Source organism: Staurois parvus, unplaced genomic scaffold (genome assembly GCF_062004578.1).
Source record: "Staurois parvus isolate SC_StPar_1 unplaced genomic scaffold, SC_StPar_1.0 ptg000136l, whole genome shotgun sequence".
Classification (NCBI taxonomy): Eukaryota; Metazoa; Chordata; class Amphibia; order Anura; family Ranidae; genus Staurois; species Staurois parvus.
This window is the reverse complement of record NW_028317932.1, coordinates 277977-301813: the sequence shown is the minus strand read 5'-3', so window position 1 is coordinate 301813 and position 23837 is coordinate 277977. Positions and strand designations below refer to the sequence as shown.

The 23837-nt window shown below is 39.2% G+C and overlaps 1 protein-coding gene across 1 annotated transcript in view; it reads right to left on the bottom strand.

Moving 5' to 3' along the window:
- Nucleotides 1-244: 244 nt before the first annotated feature.
- LOC149465893 (histone-lysine N-methyltransferase 2C-like) overlaps nt 245-23837 on the bottom strand; it is a 280655-nt gene continuing 257062 nt past the window's right edge. The window contains exons 53-59 of the mRNA XM_089673215.1: nt 23289-23425; nt 21738-21880; nt 21310-21478; nt 14112-14228; nt 13116-13189; nt 11833-11941; nt 245-2143 (exon numbers count right to left, since the gene is read on the bottom strand). Coding sequence (XP_089529341.1) covers nt 2051-2143; nt 11833-11941; nt 13116-13189; nt 14112-14228; nt 21310-21478; nt 21738-21880; nt 23289-23425 — 842 coding nt within the window. The 3' untranslated portion in view covers nt 245-2050. The remainder of the gene's footprint in view (nt 2144-11832; nt 11942-13115; nt 13190-14111; nt 14229-21309; nt 21479-21737; nt 21881-23288; nt 23426-23837) is intronic.

Sequence of the window (23837 nt, the reverse complement as noted above, 5' to 3'; positions counted from 1 at the left end):
CAAAGGGGTCGCGACCCACAGGTTGAGAACCGCTGCTTTAGTGGGATAATACTTGTCAATGGAGATTGTATGGCTGTGTTATTGATTCTATGCCTTAATTCTGGAATTAGATGTCCAACAAGCTCCTATAGGTGCGAAGGCCAAGTGTCCAAAAACTTTTAGCCACACAATGTATTTGTGATAACCAGTATTAATGCTATCTTTCACAGTTCACAAATGCTCTGAAAAGATGTCCCACAAAAGGTTATAGTTGTAAAATATTTTATTTGTAAATGCTGATCTTCTAAATCTGCTTCCACAAATTCCAAAACCCATAACACTCTGTATACTCCAAAAATCATTTTTTTGCCAACATTAGATACTATTTTACAGGACAGAAAAAAATGAACTGTAGGACAAATACTGGTAGGATGTTGAGATATTTTACAAGAAGAAAAATATTCAAGAAACAATTTCATACAGCTATTTACCAAGAGAAAAAAAATATATACAATTAATTTCTTTTGTACGATAAAAAATACATCATGCCATATACATTACAAGTTCAAGACTGTGTGACTGAGTAGATCAAGAGCATACAGTCGACTTCCATTGTGCACACAAATAAAAAGCTTTTTTTTATATTCAGCCTGTGAAGTGTCAGTACCGGAATTCGAAGTGTAAAAAAAAAAAAAAAATTTCAAAAGCAAACTTTCTACAAGCAAAACACAAATGGTATCTTTTTTAAGAAATGTAAACAAAAATTCTTATAAATGTTTTAAATTAATTTTTCCAAACCCTACCTCCAAAGTTTTGCAGTTGCAAGTATTGTATTCTACAATTAATCTTAATTTTTTTTAATTTACCAATAGCAAAAATGCTATCATGAAACATTTTCCTTTCTCATGATTCATTTATTAACTGATGACCTAAACCTGACTTTTTTTTCCTTTTTTATATGTATGCTGATAGGAAAAAGAAAAATGAAAAGAAAAAAAAAAAAAGCACAGCCCTCCTTTTGGGTAGTTTTAGCAGTTATTCACAGTTATCAAAAAATATAAGCACAAAGAACCTGACTCGAAAAAAACAGGGATGTTACAATCTGACTTGAAATGTGAAAACAAAAACTAGCAGGACCAACCTTGATTAATGTTAAACCAAAAAGGGGAAAAAAACCCATGCCATTCTGACTAGACAAATTTAAAACAGAAAGACCACAATTTTGTCTAAACTTGTTTTTTTTTTTTTTTTTTAATGATTTTGGTAAGAACCAAAAAAAATCAATTCTTATATGATACAAAAAAAAAAAATCACATTGTAACATCCCTATCTTAATTTTTTTTTCAAAATTAGCACCCAAACTGCTGCAGAGTCTGGTAGCATTTGGTCAATCACTATTTTATAATGTATTATATATTCAAATTATTTACACATCTGTACAAAGTAACATAATTTGTTAATTCTGCAAGTAACAGCAGCAGCTTGGCTTTCTTCTATTTTTTTTTCTTTTAAAAAATAGCTTCATTCAGTTATCCAATAATAAATACAAAAAGTTTCTCTTATTTTACAGAAATAAAAAAAAAAACTACAATAAACTGACTCATGGAATCAAGTATTTTAAATGTATTTTAGTGCAAGTTATTTTCCCTTAGCTCTATCCCTAAGGAAGTCATTTCAGTACATTCCTTGTTCAGTGGTGTCTACGTTTATTTATTTAGTTTTCTTTATTAGAGGGCCTGCCCCTTTTTCATATAAGGCTGTGGCCAGCACGCTGGGTATCTTCTTTCGCTGGTGATCTCAGTCTTACATTCAGGTATTTGCCCGCTTGCTGACGTGTTCCTTGACCAAGTAAAACATTTTCTTCAGTGAGCACAAAGCTAAAGCACTGGACTCGCTCAGAAACCAGCTGCCTGGTCAGAACACTCCAGAGAGGCGTGACAGTGGCCTCCTCCTTAGGCAGCATCTAGTTTCACTTGCTAAGCAGGTTTTGAAGACACAAATGTATCATTTTGCCAGCATGTTTAATCACATCTCAGGGACAAGTAAAACCATGGAGTAGCAAGGAATGCTTTCAGTTCATCCATTTCCGGCAGTTAACGGCACCACAGTGGCAGGGGATCTTGTGCTGGTCATCTTCAAAATCAAACTTATAGTCATAACAGAGCTGAAAAGATAAGACAAAACAATAAATTCTGATGTAAAAGTGCAGCTATATGCAGAATTACAGTAATTGCATAAAAAAAATAAAACATTGGAGTACAAATATGTTTCATAAAATAAACATCTGGAACAGAGACAGACTCTAATGTGCTTTTGTAACATACATACATACATTCATATACCGAGTGAAGTAGTTCTAAATTGGGCTGCGGAGGTAAACCCAAACTTATCGTCAGGATTACACCAAATGTCAACCCCAATTACAAAAAAAGTAGGAACACTGTGTAAAATCTAAATAAAAACAGAATGCAATGATTTGCAAATCTCATAAAGCCATATTTTATTTAAAATAGAAAACATATTAAATGTTTAAACTGAGAAAATGTAAACTTTTTGGACAGAGAAACAAAAAAAGCTGGCAAAGTAAATGGTACAAACAAGTGGAGATGGAACAAACTGCAACTAGTTAGGTTAATTGGCAACAGGTCAGTAACACGATTGGGTATAAAAAGGAGCATCTTAGAGAGCAAGAGTGTCTCAGAAGTAAAGATGCACAGAGGTTCACCAATCTGTAAAAAGCTGCATCTAAAAATTGTCGAACAATTTCAGAATAATGTTCCTCAATGTAAAAATTTCAAAGACTTTAAAATATATCATCTACAGTACTTAATATAGAATGATTCTGAGAATCTGGAGAAATCTCTGTGCGCAAGGGACCAGGATGAAATGTAATATATGATGCCTGTGATCTTTGGGACCTCAAACAGCAATGCATTAAAAACAGGCATGGTCCTGTGACAGACATCACTTCATAGGCTCAAAAATACTTCCAGAAATCACTGTCTGTGTACACAGTTCTCCATGCCATCCAAAAATGCAAGTTAAAATGGAAGTAAACTCCTCTTTGCATATTTTACCAACAGTGAAGTCTTTAATAAGGCTTACCTGTAGTCACTGTAAATGTCTCCTAAACGTGCATCGTTTAGGAGATATTTACTCTATAAACGCCGGAGATGTCACTAGTGCATGCACACTGTGCTCTCAATGGACGCCGTGACGACCATTGAGAGCCGTGCCATGGCCGAAACTCCCTTTGCACATGCGCGGGAGTGACATGCGCGGGCCGGCCAATCAGATGGCTGCAACTCGCGAACCACGAAGGAAGACCAGATGAAGATGGAAGCCTCGGGGAGCCGTGACAGCACTCTGCTGGAGGGCTACGTTTTCAGGTAAGTAATTCATGTGCTAGTATGCGATGCACATTATGCTCTTAGCTTGCACGGAGAAGATATTTTAGAATTTCCCCCCCCCCCCCAGTTTACTACCGCTTCAGAGCTCTATCATGCAAAGAAGCTGCCACATCTGAACATGATCCAAAAACACAGCCGTCTTCTCTTGGCCAAAGCTCATTTAAAATGATCTGTTGCAAAGTGGAAAACTGTTCTGTGGTCAAACAAATTGAAATTTGACAAGTTTTTGGGCAAACATGGGCGCTGTGCCCTCTGGACTAAAGAAGAGAGAGACCTTTTGGCTTGTTATCAGCACTGGCATCTCTGATGGTATGAGGGTGCATTAGTGCGTATGGAAAAGCACCATCAATGCTGAAAGACACATCCAGATTTTAGAGCAGTATTTGCTGCTATCCATACGGCTTTTTCAGGGAGGACCTTACATATTTCAGCAGGACCACATACTGCATCTATGATAACAGCATGGCTTCATATTAGCATAGTCTGGGTGCTTAACTGGCATGCCTGCAGTGCAGACCATTCACCAACTGAAAATATTTGGAGCATCTTAAAATGAAAGATACAAAAAAGAAGTCCGAGGACTGTTGAGCAGTTAGAATCTTATATCAGACAAGAATGGGACAACATTCCTCTCCCAAAACTCCAGTAACTCGTCTCCTCAGTTCCTAGACGTTTGCAGAGTGTTGTTAAAAGAAGGGATGCTACACCGCGGTAATTGCACTGTCCCAGCTTTTTTTGAGATATGTCGCTACCATCAATTTCAAAATTACCTTTTTTTTAGGTACATTTTCTCAGTTTAAACATTTGATAGGTTTACAATTGTGAATAAAATATGGGATAAAGAAATTTACAAATCATTGTGTTGTGTTTTATGAAGATTTCACACAGTGTTACAACTCCTTTGGAATTGGGGTTGTATCGCTCTTTGCTAAGGGATGATCTGATAAACAAATGATTTCCATTGGGCTACAGTGGTTGAAGATGAACTCTTCTATTTAAAAGTTCAGGCTGGTAAATAGTAATGCGAGCCACAAACAGTTTCCTAAAAGAATATTCCAGTGCAGTGTGGCAAATTTTCTTTGTCTAGTATACCAAATAATCTTACAGGAATCGGGAGTTGCAGTATGGTGGTGAGCACAGTAACCACTAGCTGCAAAGGTCTGATATAATCTGGCAACCCCTAAATGAGGTGCGTGAACTCTGCCTGGGGTGACATCATCTACAGTTGGGGGTGGCCATATGTCCCATTATGGTCAAACAGGAGACAGGTATGTTTGGTATATAACGCACAATTGAATTACAGTATCATGAACTGCTGGTGAAGCCAACGTTGAGAGGTGCATACATCATTCCAATCCTCTGTACACACAGAAAGTAGTAAGGTCTGCCATTAACCCTTTTGCTGTCAGAGCGGTTTTGCATTTTTTGCACACATTTAAAAAATAATTTTAGGCCTGAAGATTGCATAAAACCCCCAAAATATTATATTTATAATATTTTCTGAATGCAGACACACTACAGAATAAAAAAGTAGTACCAATAAAGAGGGCTAAAGGAGTAGCGACTGGGTTCTAAAAAAATGTGGGTTTTGATGTGGAGGAGAGACTGGTGGACCCAGAGGGCCGGTTGCTATGCTTAAGAGGGAAAATGCGGGACAAAGCTATACCTTGGTTAATATCTGTTGCCTGAATCAAAATCCAGAAGTATTTCTGTACAGAGTGTTGGGGAAAATTATGGAGTTAAGAGGGGGATTCTGGTTTTGGCTGGAGATTTAATTTTTGTCTTGATCCACGGATGGATACGTCTTCCAACATGCAGAGAGGAAAAGGTGAAAAACTAAGAATGTTGAAAAAGAGGTTGGATAAAAGTCAGCTAATGGACGCATGGAGGGTGAAACATCCCAGAGAAAGAGATTGTACTTTCTTCTCCCTGGCGCATAGATCGTATTCATAATTGGATTATATAATGATCGAGCATAGACAATTGGATTAATTGGTTAAATCCAATATAGAAGTTATGTCTATCTCAGATCATGCTCCTGTCACAGCGAGATTAAAAGTAGGAGAAAGAAGGGAATAAAAGGGCAACGTAGAGACTAAATGAGACGCTTATACAGGATCCTGAAGTAGAGAGTTGGCTAAGGGAGGAAATAGAGAAATTTTTTCTGTTAAATGAAACTGAGGAAGTCTCTGTAGCCACAATTTGAGAAGCACATAAGGCGTACGTGAGGGGAATCCTGATAGCTGCAGGAACTAAAAAAAAAAAGAAAGATCATGAGAGAAAAATAAAGGAGGTGACGGAGGAGCTATATAGATTAGAACAGGCACATAAAAAGAGACAGGATACAGAGGTTCATTCGAAGATTATGCTTAAAAGAGAAGAGTTAAAAGACCTATTGGAGTAGGAATCAAGGAATATTTTCAATAGGGTTTCAAAGAAAAGATATCGGTGGGGGAATAAACCAGGAAAATATCTGATGAAAAGACTTAAGGAGAGGAAATCGAAAAACGATACTGAAAAAATTAAACATGAAAAAGGAGAACTGGTTTATTCCACCACTGATATTGCTGAAACGTTCCAAAAATTTCATAGTAGGATGTATGATGTAAAATCCAAAAACCTGAAAGCTACAGAGGAAGAAAAGAGGGAAACGGCAGGAATTTTTAATGGCAGCAGACCTTCCAAAAATATCAGAAGAAAAATTAGTATCTTTAGAACAAGCAATCTCCTAGGAGGAAATTAATATGGCCCCGAAGAATACAGCAGGAGGGAAGAGCCTAGGACCAGACGGATATACAGTGGGGTATCATAAGAAATTTGGAGATTTTTTAGTCCCTAAATTTTTGTACATATATGAACGCCTTAGGAGAGGGAATGGGAATAAGAGCAGAATCGATGCAAGCATATAGAACGATCATTCTAAAAGAAGTATAGCTCATAGTGTGCTAGCTATAGACCTATATCACTACTAAATATACACCCTGTTCAATATTATTATGCAAATTTTATTTAAGTGTCACAAAGATTAAATATTTTGTTTTTCAGTTTAACTCATGGATAGCATTGTGTCTCAGGGCTTTTTTGATCACTGAAAACAATCTCAGATACCTGTGATAATTAGATTGGCAGGTGAGCCCAATTTAAGAAAAAACTACTAAAGGAGGGTGTTCCACATTATTAAGCAGAGCACCATTTTCAAGCAATATGGGGAAGAAAAAGGATCTCTGCTGCCGAAAAGAGTGAAATAGTTCAATGCCTTGGATGAGGTATGAAAACATTAGACATTTCACAAAAACGTAAGCGTGATCATCGCACTATTAAGAGATTTGTGGCTGATTCAGAGCACAGATGGGTTCGTGCAGATAAAGGCACATTGAGGAAGATTTCTGCCAGATCCATGCATCGGATCAAGAAAGCAGCTGCTAAAATACCATTACATAGCAGCAAACAGATATTTGAAGCTGCTGGTGCCTCTGGAGTCCCACAGACATCCAGGTGTAGAGTCCTCCAGAGTCTTGCAACTGTGCATAAACCTTCTATTCGGCCACCACTAACCAATGCTCACAAGCAGAAACGGCTGCATTGGGCAGAAAAATACATGAAGACTAATTTTCAAACAGTCCGGTTCACTGATGAGTGCCGTGCAACCCTGGGTGGTCCAGATGGATGGAGTAGTGGATGGTTGGTGGACAGCCACCCTGTTCCAACAAGGCTGCGAAGTCAGCAACGCGGTGGTGGAGTCATGTTTTGGGCCGGAATCATGGGAACAGAGCTGGTCGGCCCCTTAAGGGTCCCCGAAGGTGTAAAGATGACCTCTGCAAAGTATGTGGAGTTTATGACTGACCACTTTCTTCCCTGGTACAGAAGGAAGAACTATGCTTTCCATAATAAAATCATCTTCATACATGACAATGCACCATCTCATGCTGCAAAGAATACTACTGCATCAACGGCTGCTATGGGGATATAAGGAGAGAAAGTCATGGTGTGGCCTCCATCCTCCCCTGACCTCATTCTTATTGAGAACCTTTGGAGCATCCTCAAGCAAAAGATCTATGAGGGTGGGAGGCAGTTTACATCCAAACAGCAGCTCTGGGAGGCTATTCTGACATCTTGCAAACAAATTCAAGCAGAAACTGTCCAAAAACTCACAAGTTCAATGGATGCAAGACTTGTGAAGCGGCTATAAAATAAGGGGCCTATGTTAAAATGTAACGTGACCTGTTAAAATGTTTAAAAAGTTAAAATGTTGTTAAAAGTTTGATTGAAATAGCTTTTGATTTCAGTAAATATGCTGCAAACACAACAAATTACTACATTATTATTACATTGAGTTTATATAGCGCCAAAGGGTTTACTCAGCGCTGTACAATAGAGGGGGGGGACAATACAAGAAACAGAACAGCAACAACAGTACACGAGGGGTTAAAGGGCCCTACTCTTTCGAGCTTACAATCTAGGAGGGAGGAGGTAGTAGCACAGGAGGAAGTGGCTGTGGGGGATGGAGTGGTAGGAGGAATGAAGGAGAACAGCTGTTAGGTTATGGAGGGGTAGGCTTCCCTGAAGAGGTGGGTTTTCAGGGAGCACCTGAAGGTGAGGAGGGAAGGCGACAGTCTGATGGACTGGGGCAGTGAGTTCCAAATGACAATTTTTAGTTCTTTGCAACCTATAAAGTGTTTTGACACTTACTGTGCGTAATAATTTGGAACAGTGCATTGTAAGTTTTTTATGTTTAAAAAAAATACTGTTATCATTAGGAGGTTTGTTCAATAAAATTTGAATTGTACTCTTAAAAGTTGATAACATGAGAATTATGCTGACTGTTATTTACATCAATTATTTAGGTAAATGAGAAAAATATAATTTGCATAATAATTTGGAACAGGGTGTAGATACAAAACTGTTCGCGAAGGTGTTAGCTACAAGGTTGAAAGAGCTGATGCCGGAATGGATACATTTGGATCAAGTGAGTTTTTTCCCCAGGAAGGGAAGGGAGGGATAATGGTTTAAGAACACTACTTTTTTTTTTTACAGAAGGCAGAGAGAGAAAAGTTACCTATAATTTTATTGTCAATTGACGCTGAGAAAGCTTTTGACAGGGTAGATTGGGGGTTTATGATAAACACCCTAGAGGCCTTGGTAATAGGGTCTAAAATTAGTTGGATAAAGGAGCTCTATAATGGCCCGTCAGCAGCAGTTAAGGTAAATGGCTCCCTCTCGAGGTTTTTTAAAATGTACAATGGTACAAGACATGATGCCCCTTGTCCCCGTTATTATTTGTTATATCCCTGGAACCTTTGCTGGCGATGGTAAGAAAGAGTTTAGATATTAGAGGAATTAAGATAGGTGAGATAGAACATAAGGTAGCGACATATGCTGACAATATATGGTTTTATATTGTGAACCCTGGGTTAATGTTCCCTAACCTAATGGGATTACTAAAAGGGTACGGAGAGCTTTCAAACTTGAAAATAAACCCATCAAAATCAGAGATGTTGAATATTGTTTAAAAAAAAATGTGACGCAGACTTTACAAAAAGACTTTCCATTTTCATGGAGGGAGAAAGAACTAGGTTACCTAGGAGTAAAGTTGACCCCTTCTAGAAAAAATATATACCAGGTAAACTATATTCCATTAATAAATGAAATAAAGGATGAGTTGAGAAGACTCTCAAGGGGAAGGGTTTCTTGGATCGGGCGTATAAACTTGGTTAAGATGGTGATAGTCCGAAAAATATTAAATAACTTTCACATGCTCCCAAGTCTATATCCCAGGATCTTTTTTTGAGATAATAAAAAAATGAATACTTAAATATATATGTGAGCTAATAATAAACCGAGAATTAGGTATGAAGTTCTGTGTAATAATAAAGAGAAAGGATGATTAAACCTGCCTAATATTAAGAATTATTATAATGCAGTGATACGGTCACAAATTGTAGATTGGACATATAATTCACAGGGGAAGAGTTGGGTTAAAATAGAAGTTATAATACACGATTAGAGAAGATTATTTGAAAACCACGAAAGTTCCATACTATGGATGAGACTAGTAGTACATTGACACAGGAGGTATTAAGAGTATGGGATAGAATGCACAAACAAATGAATTGGAAGTACAATTCACTGTTGATTCCCCTGGTGGGTACTGAGTTTTTCCTGCCGGGGAAGGATCATTCGGGGGTTTAAAGATGTAGATAAACGTTTGGGGGGTATAGCAGTTAAGGGAAAGTTGGGCACTTTTCAGGACTTAAGAGTAAAAAAAAAAATAAATAAATAAAAGATATTTGTTGCATTGGATGAATTGAGATATTGTCAATTAACACATTTTGTTGCGAAGTTGCCTCAACCATTGAGCACGATGGAGGACATTCTCCCGTATGAAAAGATGTTGGGTTCCAGTATGGCTTTAAAACATGTTAATTTTGTGATTTATAAGATTCTTGTTGAACAGGGGGTGGGAGGGGGGGAATGAATTATAAATGTTTACCAAGGTGGTATTTGACACCCAGTGTTACACATAAACAAGTAGAAGCCTCACCGTTATGTTGGAGGGGATGTGGAGCTAATGGAACAATGGCATATATATGGCGGGATTGTCCAAAAATACAGGGGTTTTGGAAAGATGTAATCTATATTATACAAGAAATACTAGGGACAACTATACAGAAGGATCCGTGGGTGTGTTTATTTTATAGGACAGAAGTACCAGTGGCGCAATTGGTGCGGCTAAAGGGCTTATTCCTAAATTTTGGCAGGTACAGGAGCCTCCAACAATGAGGGACTGGTTAAAGAGGGTGGAATATATAAGTAGGATGGAGGCATTATACCATATAGACGAAGGTAATATGGGTAAATTTAGAAAGGAATGCGGGAGATGATCAGATTTCAAGACATCCAAAAAATATACGGAAGTAGTGGGAGGCCCAGGGATCTGATTTGAGGTAAGGGAATAAAGGCAAAGTTTTGTAAGGCTGTAGTAGGAACAGTAAAAGGGAAAAGAAAGGTTAGAGGGAAAGAAAGAATAAGAAAAAGGAAGAGTCGGAAATGAGGACTGAGGAGATAGATTACAGGTATGGACTGGATTGCTGGAAAGTGAAGGGAAGAGTTATATTGACTGGGGTAAGTTGTAAGGGGGCTTGGGTGAGGAGGAGGGTAGTGGGGAGGTTGGAATGGGAAATTCAGGGGAAATGTTTGTATTTCGGACGAAAATTATATATTGTTGTTTTTGTAATGAAAAAAATTAATAAAAGAATAATAATAAAAAAAAAATAAAAAAAAAGGAACAGTGGTAGATCTAATTTTTAATTTAACCCGATAATATCGCAAAGGTTTAGAGAACAATTTTAGTAACAAATACACTAAAGTTAATTTTAGGGCACACAAATGCAAAAAAATACCCAATTTTTAAAATAAAATATAAAAGATGATGTTGCACATTATAAAAAAATATCCAACATGTCAAACCTTAAATTTGCAAGTGCTTGTGAAATGGCAACAAACTTCAGTACCCAATATTTTTTATAGGCAATGCTTTAAATGCCCCCCTATAGGTCATCAGTTTAGCATTTTCTGGTGCTAGAAATAGTGTGTGTGTATATGTGGGTGTGGAGGGGCCTCAAAAAAAATTGGGGGGTGGGGGGGCGAGGGAATTTTATTTGCTTGGATGTGACTAATTTTTTACAATTTAAACAATTTATTTATTTTTTTTAACCACATGGGAACAAAGCCTGTGGACCTTTAGCTCGGAATGTGAAAGCAAGCCACCGGGAGTGTGTGTAAAACCCATTGTTGTCAGGTCTGCATGTCCTGCAGACCTGGAAGGGAAAGGGCCATGTTGGGTAGAAGAGCAGTTCATTGGCTTGCCACCTTATTATTTTGTTTGTCAGTGTACCAACCTCTGGAGATAGCAACATAACCTGACTGTAATAGAATTCCTGTATTTCCTGATGGGTGACTAGGAAACCTTTTTTTGAATTATTTTTATATGTGGTGAGAAGAAATCCCAACAATTAGAAAAAAACATTTCCAAAGGTTTATATCAAAACAGTACTTTGAGCAAACACCATAATAGATCATCTTTAAAGCGTTCACAAGCCCTGAATTTTTCTTGCTGCCTGCAAAGCAATGTGTCAACAAAAACATAAAAATACCAATTGGCTCTCTGCAGTTACATCCTGGCTACTCCTGGTTATAGATAGCTGCTGCTCAGGATTTGTGTAAATAAGCCAATAACAGTCTCTGCCTCACAAAAATTATTCCAAAAGACAAGGCTGTAACCAGGACGTGCTAAATTACAACAGAGCCAATCTTGCTTACACAGATAACAATTTGAGTACTTTTATAGGATGGGAAAAAGGAAAAGGCTTCCAGTTAAATTGGGCGGGTCAGTTTTTTTTTTTAATGCTTTTATCTAGAAAATTATAACAATAAAATACAATACCTCTTCACCCTTTTGTATCCTGCGATTGGAGCTGATAATTATCTTATGCCCCTTCTCAAATGTTACCACTTCAGCCACACAGTTAGGTGCACATGAATGGTTAATATACCTAAAAAGAGAAAATCAGCATGATTAGGTGTAATATAAAAAGGTACAGCATAAAATAAAGCCAGTGAAAATGAATTCAGAGAAAATTGGTAATAATCACGCAAAATGTTTATAACTCACCATTGGCTTTGTGCATCACCATTATCAGCAATCAACAATTTAGAGGGGTGATGGACTATGGCTCAAAGACCCACGGCCCAACTGCACAAGGTTTCAATAGCAATGTGTGTTTTATATTTTCACTTGCAAATTTATGTACCATTCATAGTGTATCGGTACCTTTATTCTGGGTTAAATGGGGGCAAACAGATTAAAGTACTGTGACTCCAACTGTTGGGGGTATTTGTATTGTGATCTGGGCCTACTTTGTTGTTCATCCTTTTCAGTCAAGAAAGCCGCCATCTTAGCCTCTGTTTGATCTGCAACTGTCATGGTGCTGCACATGTGATCAGGTAGGACACCAGCCATTTGATGGTTTCACAGTTTGGCTGCCAGACCCAGTACATGTGACATTCAGCAATCTCATCATGCTGGCACCATGCTTGAACATGTTAAATCAATGGGTTTAGTTCTGTTTTAAGAAGTTCTAAACTACTAAAAGCATTAAAATCTCATAAAAGGTCAAAAATGTTAATGCTATTGTAATAGTCAATTATTTTTTTTTTTTTTGAACCTTCAGTTTTTATTAAAAGAATACTTAATGATCCTGACGTGAACGCCCTTGCTCCTGCGTTGGCACATACACATGTGGAGAATAGAAGCAGCCATGCTGATACACATTATGTAGGCATTGTTCCCTGTTGCCACCATCTGGAAACTGTTGCACAGCTAGTGCTGTTGTGCATGTAGTGGCACAGTGACAGAAGTGGCTGAAAGTGGCTCGATAAGATGAGAAGCACAGAGATGCAAAAGGAGGGAAAAATGTGAAAACTGTATTTTTTGAAGAAAAAAAACACAAAAGAAACCCCATAGAATTTGATTTAGGGCTTTAATGATTAAATTATCTAGAAAACACCATATGGCTGAGACAGAACACATGATACCTTGTTCTGTGATGTCAAATACTTTTTCAGTGTTTTAACCTGCCAAACATAGCGCTTCTGCATTACTACTCAAAAAGCTAGCTTTACTGCAGAGTACCAGAGCTTAAATACTGTATCTGATTTTTTACAAACCTTGCAGGTCCTCCAGTTAATGTGGCATCAATTACATGTTCATTGTCAATGCGGAACATATATACACCACGATTCTGCAACAAAGGTTTAAGACAAACATGGATTTAGAATGAATACTGAAAATCATACTAATATACAGATTACGAAATTGTGATTAATCCTCTAGAGCAGTGTTTCTCAATTCCAGTACTCATGGACCCCCAACAGGTCATGTTTTCAGGATTTCCATTATTTTGCACAGGTGATTTGATCAGTTTCACTGCCTTAGTAATTACCACAGCTGTTTCATCTGAGGGAAATCCTGAAAACATGACCTGTTGGGGGTCCATGAGGACTGGAGTTGAGAAACACTGCTCTAGAGATACATCAATCACATGAAAGGACACTCTTTTAGTTAATTTTAAAGTGTATATCCAGATTTAAACATGTACTGCAACAGGCATTTGTGACTGAGTTCACCAATTTATTTCAGTGTGTGAAGCGCTTTACCCCAGTTCATAACTGGAGATCCTGCCAGTCACTGCACTATCCATTTGGCTTCCTGTGACAGGGAGACAATGCTAACCCACTGCACTTTCAATACAGCAGTAGTGTTCTCACCCTGCCATGTGCAGGACTACAGGATGTCATGTCAATGCTCCTGCAGTCAATATTTAGCTGGCAAATAGGTCCTGCCCATGCCTCCTGCATTCTCCTGTTATGGTTGATGGATGGGATTTCCTCACAAGGCAGCACATGAATATGAGAGTTGAAGCCTGTAACTGTGCAGTGACATCGCAGTGGACACGTGACAATATAGCAAAGCTTCTCTGTCTGCAGGGCCAGGGCTTGGCTTAGCCCTACAGACAGAGAATCTGTCCTATAGTGGTTAAGTGACCACTGAGAAGAATTTGTGTTTAAACATGCACCAATTGGCTTTTGCTTCCATTATACCAATAGTGATTTTAAAGCACTGGCTTAACATTTACTTTAGTCTACTTTACATAGACAGTATACCTGAGATTCATACAGTTTCTCTTTTCTATTGGCTACTTCATTGCGTATTATGGTTCCAATGTATTCAATCACCATAGTGTGCTTTTCAATATCTCTAGCAGCATATAACCCCAGACCCTGAAAAAAAGAACATGGAAAAAAATGAAATCTTAGATAACAAAACATGTAAACAAATTAGCTGATAGAACTGTATGAATGGTCTTTTTTCCTCCCGGGTAAATTTGAAAGAAAATAATCTATTTTATTATAGTGGTCCGGTCACAACTACGTCAAAATAGCAAAAAATGATCATGTGTAAAAAGAAGAGGCACCGTATTTACTTTTCCAGTGGCCTTTGTCTTGAAACACCACAGTGATGCTGCATCCTGGTCAAGGCAGGTGCTCCTTCGGTTGTATGGAATAACTGCTACTTCCACTGCATGCTTTGGTTCCTCACACTGGCCTGTAACTCACAATACTTGCAGTGGTTATGCAGCAGTGTTGCAGCTTCATTTCAAGACACAAGCTGCTGGAAATGTAACTACGGTCTTATTTCCTTTTTTATGCATTTTTTTGTGGTTTTAACCCTGTAGTGACAGGATCACCAAGTCAGAATGCCCCATCCAGCAGCTCAGCTAAAAAAGGAATTCTGACTTCCCTATAAATTCCACATCTTGGATTCCAGTACAGGGCCCAGGCATCATATTTATACATCATGGATTATAGGATTGTACCATCAGGTGATTGGACACTGGAAAGCATTTGAGGAAAGGTTGCCCCCTGGGGTACCTTCCCTATAACTGTACCTCACTCTGTGAGACCTCAGTTTTGTAGCAAGCAATGGAAAGTTACAAGGAGTAAAGTGGAGGAAAAACACAAGTAGCCTGATATGGGGCCAGGGGATAAGTAGAGTATCCAAGTCCAGAGCTAGAGGGTTCATTGATCCAGGAACAAGAAAGGGTTTGTTGTTTTATCTGAAGCTTAGGATGCCCACATGCAGAGCCTCGTATGTTTGGTATATTAAATTGTACACAGCTGGATGCAGAGAACATTTCCCCTGGTCCAGATGGCGGTGACTGAGATAATCCACCTGCCAAAGTTTTACATCTGGGATGTGGTTTGGAGAAATCTTTGAACAGTGAGTTTCTGTCCATGAGAGGAAATGGATTTGTGCCATTCAAGGTTCCTCTAGATGGTTCAATGTGACATTGTGGTGGCATTGTTGGACTGTGCTATTTGGGAGGCTCTTTAGAAGGGGAGGGGTCCAGTACTGTAGAGATATTCCAACAGCTCTGAACTCCAAGATGCTGTTGGAAAGTTTGACTTCCACCCCTGGCCATGTTCCTCAGACCCTTGAAGATTGGGAGACTGCTCTCCATGCTGACTGACCTTTTGTCTTTTGTAAGAATCTTCCAGTTGTAATAGAGGAAGGGTTTTCCCACTGTCAAGAGTTGGAGTGGCGATCCATCTGAACAAGGAGTATCTTGTGTGGAAGGATAGAGGCATGGGTAAATCCAGGGAAAGAATTTGCTTTTTCCCATGCTGGGCCCAGCAATGCTGGGCAAAGGACACTGTCTTTAAGGAGGCAACCCTTTTTCAGAGGGCTCTCATGGCAAATAGCACTGTGGGATTTCTATTGAAACTCAGTAATTGAGTATTAGCCATTCAGAAGGAATTTTCTTTTGGAAAAAAAGATCATCTCTTGACATGTCTCCAGAATTAAATCCAGAAATTCAAGGCAAACGAAAGGCTGTAGAGCATATCTTTGAAGCTGACCATCGGGTCAAAGGCCTGAAGCAGGTGAATAGTCTTTTGGATATTTCCTGCAAGATAAGAAAAGGATTCTTTCTTCAGCAGAAGGTTGTGTACTCAGTCTGTCCGTTGAGCTTTAAGAGTCAGGAAGAGATCCGGAGTTTGGTAAATGTCCTTGGTGAAGGAATTTGCTGAGGTAGTTTAAGTACAGGATAGAACAGATACAGTATCCTAGCTGGTCTTTGGTTATGAGGACAGGTTGTAGCAGAATCCCTTGAACCTGTACTTGGGCAGCACTTACAGAATGGCAACCTGGGACAAGGGGTGGTGTAGAGCTTTTTGCAAATCTGACTGTGCTATTTTTGGTGATTGGACAGAAGGAAAAGATGAGGTAGAGTTTTGTACTCTATTTAGTAACTCTTTGAAATCACTTATTGAACCCATAGTCTAGAAAGATACACACTGCAGCAGATGTCCCCCCCTCCACTCTTAATAGTGAGGGCGCCCCTTCATTGTAAAGAGGACTTTGGAGAGGGTTTGGTGGCCTTTTTGGGCCAGGCCTTTTGCTGGAATGAAGGGCTGAACTTAGGTTTTACATTTAAAGCCTGAAGGTGTTCTGTGTTTAGAGGAGGTGGAAGCACCTTAAGAGGAGGATCTTGTTATCTTTCTCTGAGCAAACAAACATTTTCCTCTGTGACTTTATTGAATTGGTCAAATATGTCAGCAAACAGGCGTCTTCCTTGTAAAGGCATACAAGGGAAGAGTCTCATGCAAGCAGATTCAGCTTGCCCAAGCTTTTAGCCGGAGAATTCTTGTGCATATTGAGAAAGCCATTCTGGATATTTGTTGCATAATTTGTTCCAGGGCATCAATGCAAAAATTAAAAGCAGATGAAGAATTTGTAATTGCTCTGCAAGTACATGACCCTGAAAAAAGGGTCATATTGGTTATTCACTGTCCTGATCCAGTTAGCTGCAGTTTGACATAGTAAAATTAGCAGCAAGAGCTGGTTGCAGAACTGGGCCTGCAAGGGTGAATACAGCTTTTAAGAGTATCTCATATTTTCTGTCGTGCGAATCTTTAAAAGATGGAATATCTTCAATTGGTATAGTAAAATGTTTGATATGTTTATTTAGGACAGAGACTGCAGGGTCAACCACAGGAATAGCCCATATCTGTGTAAACGCTTTTCCAACTGGATATGTTTTGCATGGCTTTGTAGGTCTCTTTGTGCCCAAAGAGGAATGGCAAGGTGGAGGAGAGTTCACCTGTATAATGCCAAGGCTTTTGCGAACAGAGGCAACAAGCATTTCAACATTTGCAAACATGTCACAGGAAGAAATCTTCTGTAGGTTCTTCCAGCACGGCTTCAACATTCTTATCATTGACCTCCGATTCCAGATCATCTAGAAATGGCATATCAGGGTCTGAATGAGAAATGGGAGTAGAAGAGGTGTGGTGTTTTTCAGCTCTGGACAAAGAAGGTAGAATTAAGGCTGTAATCAGTCCAAGAATTTGTGACATAGATGAAGAATATTTTGCTTTAATCAAATAGGTAGCAGGGTGTGTGGCTGAAATAGAGCAATAATCTGATGCTGTAGCTTGTGTTAAGACCGATTCCTGCAATAGTGCAAGGGACACGTTGTCACTCTGCCAAAGCTGCAAGTAACTCTGTGACTCTGTTGGGTACTCGCAGAGTAGAATGTGAGAGGTAGGGTAAGCGTGTTCCTTAAGAGGAGGAAGCTCCCAAGTACCTTGTAATGCTCTAGGCAGAAGTGGAGTTAAAGCGTGCTACCAGTTATGTGATGGAACACTTAGGCATCCATCCAAGATTGAGCTGAGTTGATGAATTTTAGTGCCAAGTTTGAAAAGTTTACACTGTGAATTTAATACATTACAAACACGGCTCCATTTTACACAGTAATAGTCAAATGCATAGGGTGACCCTGTGTTCCATGTTCATGATGCTGGACTGTGTATAAAGTTCAGGCTTCACCTGTAATGGTGGGCATAACCTCGAAGAGGTCTGGGGGGAATGGGTTCCATTGTGATGAACCCTGGTCCTGGACCAGTAAGGCACCCTGCAGCAAACTCAACGTGTTGCACCACGTGCCAAGGTACGCCTCTCTATCAGAATCCAGTGCCTGAAGCAACCACACAGGTCATCCCCGCAGCATGAGGTCCAGGTACGGTTCACTAGGTTTTACTGTGGTTGTGCCCATCTGGATATACGGTTTCTGTAGACAGTGAAGATGTCTGAAGAATTTTTTTAGTAAAATAATGAAAGGAAATTAAGTGGTGAAGCTGGCTTGTCCGGAAGGGAGAAGAGATTCTACACCTACAGACACTAGTTAAGACTCACAGAGTAAGGTAGGTTGATAGGGAAGGCATGTTCTCAGATGCTTGCCAGCTTCCAATTACCTGAAGGTATGAGCCTATAAATCATGGTATATGAATAAGATGCCTGTGTCCTGTACTGTAAAATTAAGGTTCCTAGCTTTGTTTAAACAGTTACCTGTCTGTAAAATTGTTTCTTTTACCCTTTTCTATGCATATGAAGCCAGGTAGAATGAATACGAATTTAAACAAATTACAATGTTTTGTTTTACTAATTGCTTCCCGAGCGGAAGAGAGCCCTATTGTTCTGGGAGATCATATGACGTTCTCCCCAGAAGGAGCCTTGTGTGGCCCCGCAGGCAGCGCGATGTCACAATCTGTCACTCGTTGTGCACACCAGACACAGCGGATGACTGATCAGTGTACCGGTCTGCTGCCAGTATCATGCGATTACTGTGACCAAGCACTGCAAATCACATGACAATTGTAAACAATGAATGGCTTCAATTCATGCCATTCATTGTGTACAATTGTGTTGCTAGCTGTGATTGGTCACAGTGATCACATGGTACAGGCAGGGACAATCACAGCTAATAATACACACTGAATGAATCGATTTCATTCAGTAAAAATGTTTGTTTTAGCAGTGAAATTCACTGCTATAAGCAATCAGTGTGTAAAAAAAATCCTGATCACCTCTACAGAGTAGTACAGTGCTACTATGGTAACACTGTATTGCTTTGGTCATAGTATGTATATAAAAAAAAAAAAAAAGTGAAAAAAAAATGATATACACAGATTTGGATTATTTTCACCAAAGAAATGTAGCAGAATACATGTAGTAGAATACATTTTTTGCCTCAATTTATGAAGAAAGAGGATTTGCAAAAACATTTTTTTCCTAGTTTTTGGCTTTTTTTTTAGTTTGGCAAAAAATAAAAACCCCAGTGGTAATTAAATACCACCAAAAGACAGCTTTCTGTTAAAAAAATATGCAAATTTCATGTTGCATGACTGCACTTGGCAGGAAGGGCGTAAAAGTTTCAGTACTGAAGTGGTTAAAACAATTTGCAGCTCCCCCCCCCCCCATACTTAGGCTGAGGTCACATAGGCAAACCCGATGCAAGCTCGCTAACCATAGCAGACAGATGTTGTTCCCTTACTAGCATAGGGAATTTGACAGCGTTTTGGGCCAGCTGGGTGCTGACTCCACAGAGGTAAGTGCAAGGCTTTTCCCTGTTGACTATAAAGCTTGAGATGTGTTGTGAGTGGCAGAGTTGGCCATGTGACATCAATAGCTTGCCTCTGCTTCAATGCCTGAAGCTGTCTTAGGAGATGACAAAAGTTAAAAAAAAAAAAAAAAAAAAAAAAAAAAAAAAAAGACTACAGAGATTGCCTAAAGTTATGTAAAACATAAAAAAAAATGTAATTCTACACTCTTGTCCGCCATTAGGATATTTAATTAAGGCAGTACTAAAGCTATACAGATGCTTAATGAATGGGACCTTAAAATTCCTGAACACCAAACCTACCGGTCAAGCTGTCCCTAACAGTACACCACATGCCCTATGTGAACACTAAAAACGCACAGGGCCCAGTCAAACGTCCACACTGTGTTGCGTTAACCACAAATGCACCTGACAATCAGACATGCACAATTTTTTTTTTCCGACATGGTGCTTTGCAATGCACTGCTGCACAAGCAATGCAAGTAGCACTGTATTAGCGCTTTGTGGTGTCATTCAAAATGAATGGTACTCAATGTGAATTCCCACAACATGGAGGTGTGACACAGGCCCTAACTTAACCTCTGAAATAACCCTTAGCTTTGCAATTAACTGCAATGCATAGGCAAAATGCATCCTATCACAGGGAAACCTAAAGCTGGTACATTTGCTTTCACTGTGGGGTTTTTCTGTGCCACAAATTATCTCCATAACACACGTGACCTCCAACCTATACCCGATAGATATTCTGATCCTAACTACAAATTAACATTTAAGCTAACCTCCACTAAATCATTAACATTTAACCTAAAAACCAAAGTGTCACCTGGACACTTATTTTTAACCCTATACCAAACATGGAAATACTTATTCAACTCTAAGAAAACCCCCAACTAGTGCTAGAAAACCCCCAGAAAGGCACACTTGCCTTACTGGGTGCAAGAGAACGTGTTGTATGGTTTATTCCTGCCTGAAACAGCATGCTTAAAAGACTTGGGCACCTAGCAGAACATACTGCCATTCAGGGCAGTATGCACCCATGGATGAATGCCCAAAATACAAAGTCTTTTGTCCCAGGTATTCGTCCCTGCGTGCATGCTGCTTTAAACATTTGTACCAGTAGGTGCCCCAAGCACGCTTTCAGAGTCTGACAGAATGCCGGCAGCGGGGTTGGACAGAACACCTGTGCTCTCTGCTTGCACCTAAATTCCAGAGGCCCTTACACTGGAGCTAAATGTCCAGTGTGCATGGTGCTTTAAATCAAAATTCTGGATTGTTTACAAATATATTTAAACCCAATTATTTCAGTAATCATAGGCTGTCGTTGCACTTTAATACCTGTCACAAATTAACCATTTCCTTTTTTTTCCCCTAAGGTGGCCTGGCAGCAGATATAATTTTAAAAGGTAAGCGCATGCTAAACAGAATGCGAGTGTAACACCTAGAAAGATTTATTGCCTACAGACATCACAGAACTCTCCCAGACAATGACTTTATATGCTATTCCCGCCAGAAGGAGAGCCATCTTTGTTAAAACATGATCCAGGGTCAGCAGCTATACACTGGACTGAGATGCTAGCTCAGAGACAACACTATCATGTAAATCCTGATGCCTGTGCAGGTGAAACTTTCAACAGCTTCTCACTTTGTTACAAAACTAGTATGTATAGTTTGATGACAGGAGAATAGAAGACTTCCTCCTGCTTGCAGCAGACTGATGATATCAGCTTACCCTAGACTTCTCTGACTGGAGCTTACTGTCTGCTTTTTATGGATAAAGAGAGAGCTTATTATCAATTATACTGTTGGCGTGTAGTGTGTCTTGTCAGTAATTTATTCATGTAGACATGTAAAGTAACAGAAATATTTTCTTTCCTGCACGTCTGTGCAGAGATAGAACTAACCTGAATCCGAGACCTAGCCAGGTACACATTGGACTTCCATTCAGTCTTCATCTTCCGGTACTGAGAGGATTTAGAATGGACGAACTGCTTGCTGTAAGGAGCATTCAGTTCTCCTGTAACTGTGCTCTGAAAGGACTTTGAAGTGCTGGTGCTGTTCAAGGTGTGAGGCCTGTGGATAGTCACATAACACCACACAAACAAAGAACATAGAACACTGAAGATTACTTTTGCTTTAGGTATAATGTATAAAAAAAAAAAAGCAAGCCAGTGCAGACAACAGCAGTATTATTCAGCAGTATAAACAAACAAACAAACAAACAAACCGATACATAGCCAAAGACAACAGTCCGGAAACAACGCACAAGAGCACACAGCACTAGATATGCCTTAAACCCTGGGCAGTACAATGTGAAAGGAAAAGAAAATACCTTAACACGAACCTCTTGACATGATTATTCATCTTGGGCTCACAGCGGGCACACCCAGTGGGATTGATGGCCAGAGGGAGCTCCATCAAGGGGTTCCGCCCATAACGGAAAGTGTATTTTTCACATGCCTCAACTCCTGGGAGCTGCAGAATCAAAAATAAAGCACAAAGAACATAGGTGAGATAAGAGACCCCTGTACAGAGAAAGTGTTCTAAAATTTAAGATTTTCTTTCTCTAATGCAATTAACTTTGTTTTAGGTCAAGTAATGTTTATTAATTTTTTTTTTTTCAGCTATACTCTCTACAAGCTGCAATCTTCTCCACGCTGCTGCCACTGTCCCACCCCGATTCATATGTAGGCACCGCTGATTTCAATAAGGAATCACAAGAGGCAAGAGGAGCAGGAGGAGAAAGGGGAGAGTTTGCCAGAAAAGCCTAAATACTTCAAAATCATTTAGAAATGTTTTTTTTTAAAATATACATATTGTTAGTATATATATAAAAAATCATTTAACCACTTAAAGTCCGGACACTTTCACCCCCTACCTGTCCAGGTAACTTTTCAGCTTTCAATGCTATCACACTTTGAATAACAATTGCACGGTCATGCAACACTGTACCCATTTTTTTGAGACAGATAAAACTTTATTTTGGTGGTATTTATTCACCACTGGGATTTTTATTTTTTTGCTATATAAATGAAAAAGTCCAAACATTTAGAAAAAAAAATAGTGCTTTTCTTATAAAATTTTGCAAATAAATAATTTTTCTTCATAAATTGTGGCCAAAATGTACTCATCTATCTTTTTAGTAAAAAAAAATAACCCACCATAGTGACACTGTACTACTTGTGTGGGGGGGGGGGGGGGAATGAAGATTTTTTTCTTCTTTTTTTACACGGATTTCTTTTCACCCATAAAGGCTGTAAAAGCAGTAATTTCTCCTCTCTGGCTGCATTCTTGCAGCCATTGAGAAATACTGTGAGAGCTGTGATTGGTCACAGCTTGCCACATGGTACAAGGCTGTTGTGAATAGCCTTGTACCATGTGACCTCTGTGATCATTCACAGATTTTACTAGTGGTTTTGCTTACTGCTATTCATCTGATCACTGATTGGCCAATCAGTGATCACATGATCGAGACCTCACAGAGGTACCGTACAGCGATCAGTGTCCTCTGGACAAAGCGGGCACCAGATCACGGTGCCGCGCGCTCCCAGGGAGCACGCACAGGCAGTGAATGTGGAGGCCATTTATAAACTGCCACCCGATCCTGCACTACTCCCGCCAGGCCCATGTACATAAACAGTTAAGTTTATGGTTTACGGTTAAGTGGTAAATAAAAGCAGTAAAATATTTAACTGCAAAGAAGCTGGAATAGTGCCACATCTTAACTGGATATGTATGAAATGAAGATACAGCTTTATTTGAGGTTGTCAGCTGTATGCACACCAGATATACAATCATGTTTTATGCAGCAGAATCAGTCGCTTAATACAAATTTACTGCATTTACAGAAATTATTTCAATAACCTCTCTGGTAAAAACATACCGATTCTGCGATCCTTGCAACTGCAGATACAGTTAAACCAAAAAGGTCTTCTCCTTTCAGGTAAATTGGAAACAGCCTGAGAATTTCTGAATCTTTCCTACAGTTTGCAACAGGTTCCAGAATTTTGTCCCAAACTCCTGAAAAACAATGAGAGGCTGATCAAGCAACCTTTACACAAAACAAACATCCTTGCATAGTCAAACGTATGTGACCAGCACACCTATAAGAACTTGTTGGATATCTCTTCTCAAAACTATGGGCTTTAAAAAAAAAAAAGGATTTAGCACTCCCTCTGCAGCCATAAGACTAGTAAAAAACAGCAATGCAGGAGTACAAAGTGCAGCTAGCTCTTCGCAAACAAAAAATTTCCATCTTCTAATATGATTTTAACTGAGCTATGATTGGTTGCTGTGAGTCACATCTACAAAGCTATATATTGCTAAGTGAACATCTATGTCCCTTTCAAATTGTGTTACTATTAAAGCAGTCCTCGCCTCAATAACATTTACATCTACGACAGCAATGTGAAGATCAAGCATAAAAACTTCT